At 44.6% G+C, this 2,500-nt stretch overlaps 1 protein-coding gene across 2 annotated transcripts in view; it reads right to left on the bottom strand.

Annotated features, from left to right (window-relative positions):
- LOC110524516 (phospholipid phosphatase 3) overlaps nucleotides 1–2,500 on the bottom strand; it is a 43,547-nt gene that overhangs the window by 21,445 nt on the left and 19,602 nt on the right. Inside the window, exon 2 of one of the 2 annotated variants that reach the window (XM_036978326.1) lies at nucleotides 2,182–2,339. The exons of the other annotated variant lie outside the window; for it this stretch is intronic. Coding sequence (XP_036834221.1) covers nucleotides 2,182–2,339 — 158 coding nt within the window. The remainder of the gene's footprint in view (nucleotides 1–2,181; nucleotides 2,340–2,500) is intronic. 2 annotated transcript variants of the gene reach the window in all.

The following is a 2,500-nucleotide window of genomic DNA, read 5'->3' as shown; positions in this document are numbered from 1 at the left end:
AAACATGCTCAATTTGGTTTAAATAATGCAAAACCAAAGTGTTGGAGAAGAAAGTAGAAGTGCAATATGTGCCATGTAAGAAAGCTAACGTTTAAGTTCCTTGCTCAGAACATGAGAACATATGAAAGCTGGTTGTTCCTTTTAACATGAGACTTCAATATTCCCAGGTAAGAAGTTTTAGGTTGTAGTTATTATAGGAATTATAGGACTATTTCTCTCTATACCATTTGTATTTCATTAACCTTTGACTATTGGATGTTCTTATATGCACTATAGTATTGCCAGTGTAACAATATAGACTCCGTGCCTCTCTTCGCTCCTACCTGGGATCGAACCAGGAACACAACGACAACAGCCACCCTCGAAGCAGCGTTACCCATGCAGAGCAAGGGGAAAAACTACTCTAAGTCTCAGAGCAAGTGACGTTTGAAACGCTATTAGCGCGCACCCCGCTAACTAGCTAGCCATTTCACATGGTTAATCTCGGGAGTTGATAACAGAGCCTGCTAACCTGGATTTCTTTTAGCTAAATATGCAGGTTTAAAAATATATACTTCTGTGTATTGATTTTAAGAAAGGCATTGATGTTTATGGTTAGGTACACATTGGCGTAACGATATGCACCGCATCGATTATATGCAACGCAGAGGACACGCTAGATAAACTAGTAATATCAACAACCATGTGTAGTTATAACTAGTGATTATGATTCATTGATTGTTTTTTATAAGATAAGTTTAATGCTAGCTAGCAACTTACTGTGGCTTCTACTGCATTCATGTAACAGGCAGTCTCCTTGTGGAGTGCAATGAGAGGCCGGTGGTTAGAGCGTTGGACTAATTAACTGTAAGGTTGCATGATTGATTCCCCAGAGCTGACAAGGTTCAAATCTGTCGTTCTGCCCCTGAACAAGGCAGTTAACCCACCGTTCCTAGGCCGTCATTGAAAATAAGAATGTGTTCTTAACTGACTTGCCTAGTTAAATAAAGATGAAATAAAGGTGTAAAAAAAAAAAATAAACAATCCAAATCAGCTCCCAAAAATACAGATTTCCGATTGTTATGAAAACTTGAAATCGGCTCGGTCGACCTCTAGTGTGTGTGTGTGTGTGTGTGTGTGTGTGTGTGTGTGTCAGAGTGGGACTGTGTCAGAATCACAGAAGACACCACTAATGATATACAGATGTGTAAAACACTCCAATTTGCCCACACCATGAGCTGTGAGAACACACACACACACACACACACACACACACACACACACACACACACACACACACACACACACACACACACACACACACACACACACACACTCCTGGTTTGAAAAAGCAGAAGTGCTGAGCTGGTAGCTAGATTGTACCACCATCGGGATAGACACCAACAGAGCACAGCCTGGGATCTCATATAGTAGAGGGGGCTAGCACTCGGGGTGTGTCTGGTGTGTGTGTGTGTGTGTGTGTGTGTGTGGTGGGAAAGGGCACTGGAGCACCAAGCCTAGAGGGTAGGCAACAGGCAACAGGGGTCATGGTAATGTAATGTATTACATCAACAGCTCAAACCAGGTGTGCGGTTCACATACACACATACAAACGCACACACGTACACACACCCTCCCTTGATCATCAGAAGAATGGAAACTGGTCTATATTCAGTGTGGAGCGAGTCAATGCTGTTATGGCGATGGAAAATGACTTCACACAGAGCAGACAACATATGAAAATCACACACACACACAAACAGAGACAGGAAGGGATGAGTATAGAGTATGAAGTGAGGAAGAGATACTAAGAGAGGTAGACAGGAAGGGATGAGTATGAAGTGAGGGACTAGAAGAGATACTAATAGAGGTAGACAGGAAGGGATGAGTATGAAGTGAGGGACTGGAAGAGATACTCAGAGAGGTAGACAGGAAGGGATGAGTATGAAGTGAGGGACTGGAAGAGATACTCAGAGAGGTAGACAGGAAGGGATGAGTATGAAGCGAGGGACTAGAAGAGATACTCAGAGAGGTAGACAGGAAGGGATGAGTATGAAGTGAGGGACTAGAAGAGATACTCAGAGAGGTAGACAGGAAGGGATGAGTATGAAGTGAGGGACTGGAAGAGATACTCAGAGAGGTAGACAGGAAGGGATGAGTATGAAGTGAGGGACTGGAAGAGATACTCAGAGGTAGACTTACAGAGAGGATGGCAATAAGAATGCCAGCAGCACAGAGCACAGCATCGCTGATAGTGTCTCCATTTTTACATGGGTACCGGATGGACTCGTCAGAACAGTAAAAACCTCTCTGGTACGGCTGTATGGTGCTAGACTCTATTATCAGGAAGGGCAGGCCAGCTGCACAGAGAGAGAGAGGGAGAGAGAGTGGGGGTGAAGGGAGAGAGAGAGGGAGAGCATGGAAGAGAGAGAGAGGGAGGGGGAGAGGGAGGGGGAAGAGACAAAGACAGTAGGTCAGTGACTTGGACACAAACAGGAGGTTGAGGGAGGGGGCGTGCGGG

The sequence above is a fragment of the Oncorhynchus mykiss genome, chromosome 5 (genome assembly GCF_013265735.2).
Source record: "Oncorhynchus mykiss isolate Arlee chromosome 5, USDA_OmykA_1.1, whole genome shotgun sequence".
Taxonomy (NCBI): Eukaryota; Metazoa; Chordata; class Actinopteri; order Salmoniformes; family Salmonidae; genus Oncorhynchus; species Oncorhynchus mykiss.
The sequence above is the reverse complement of the archived record's forward strand: the minus strand, read 5'-3'. Positions and strand labels throughout refer to the sequence as shown.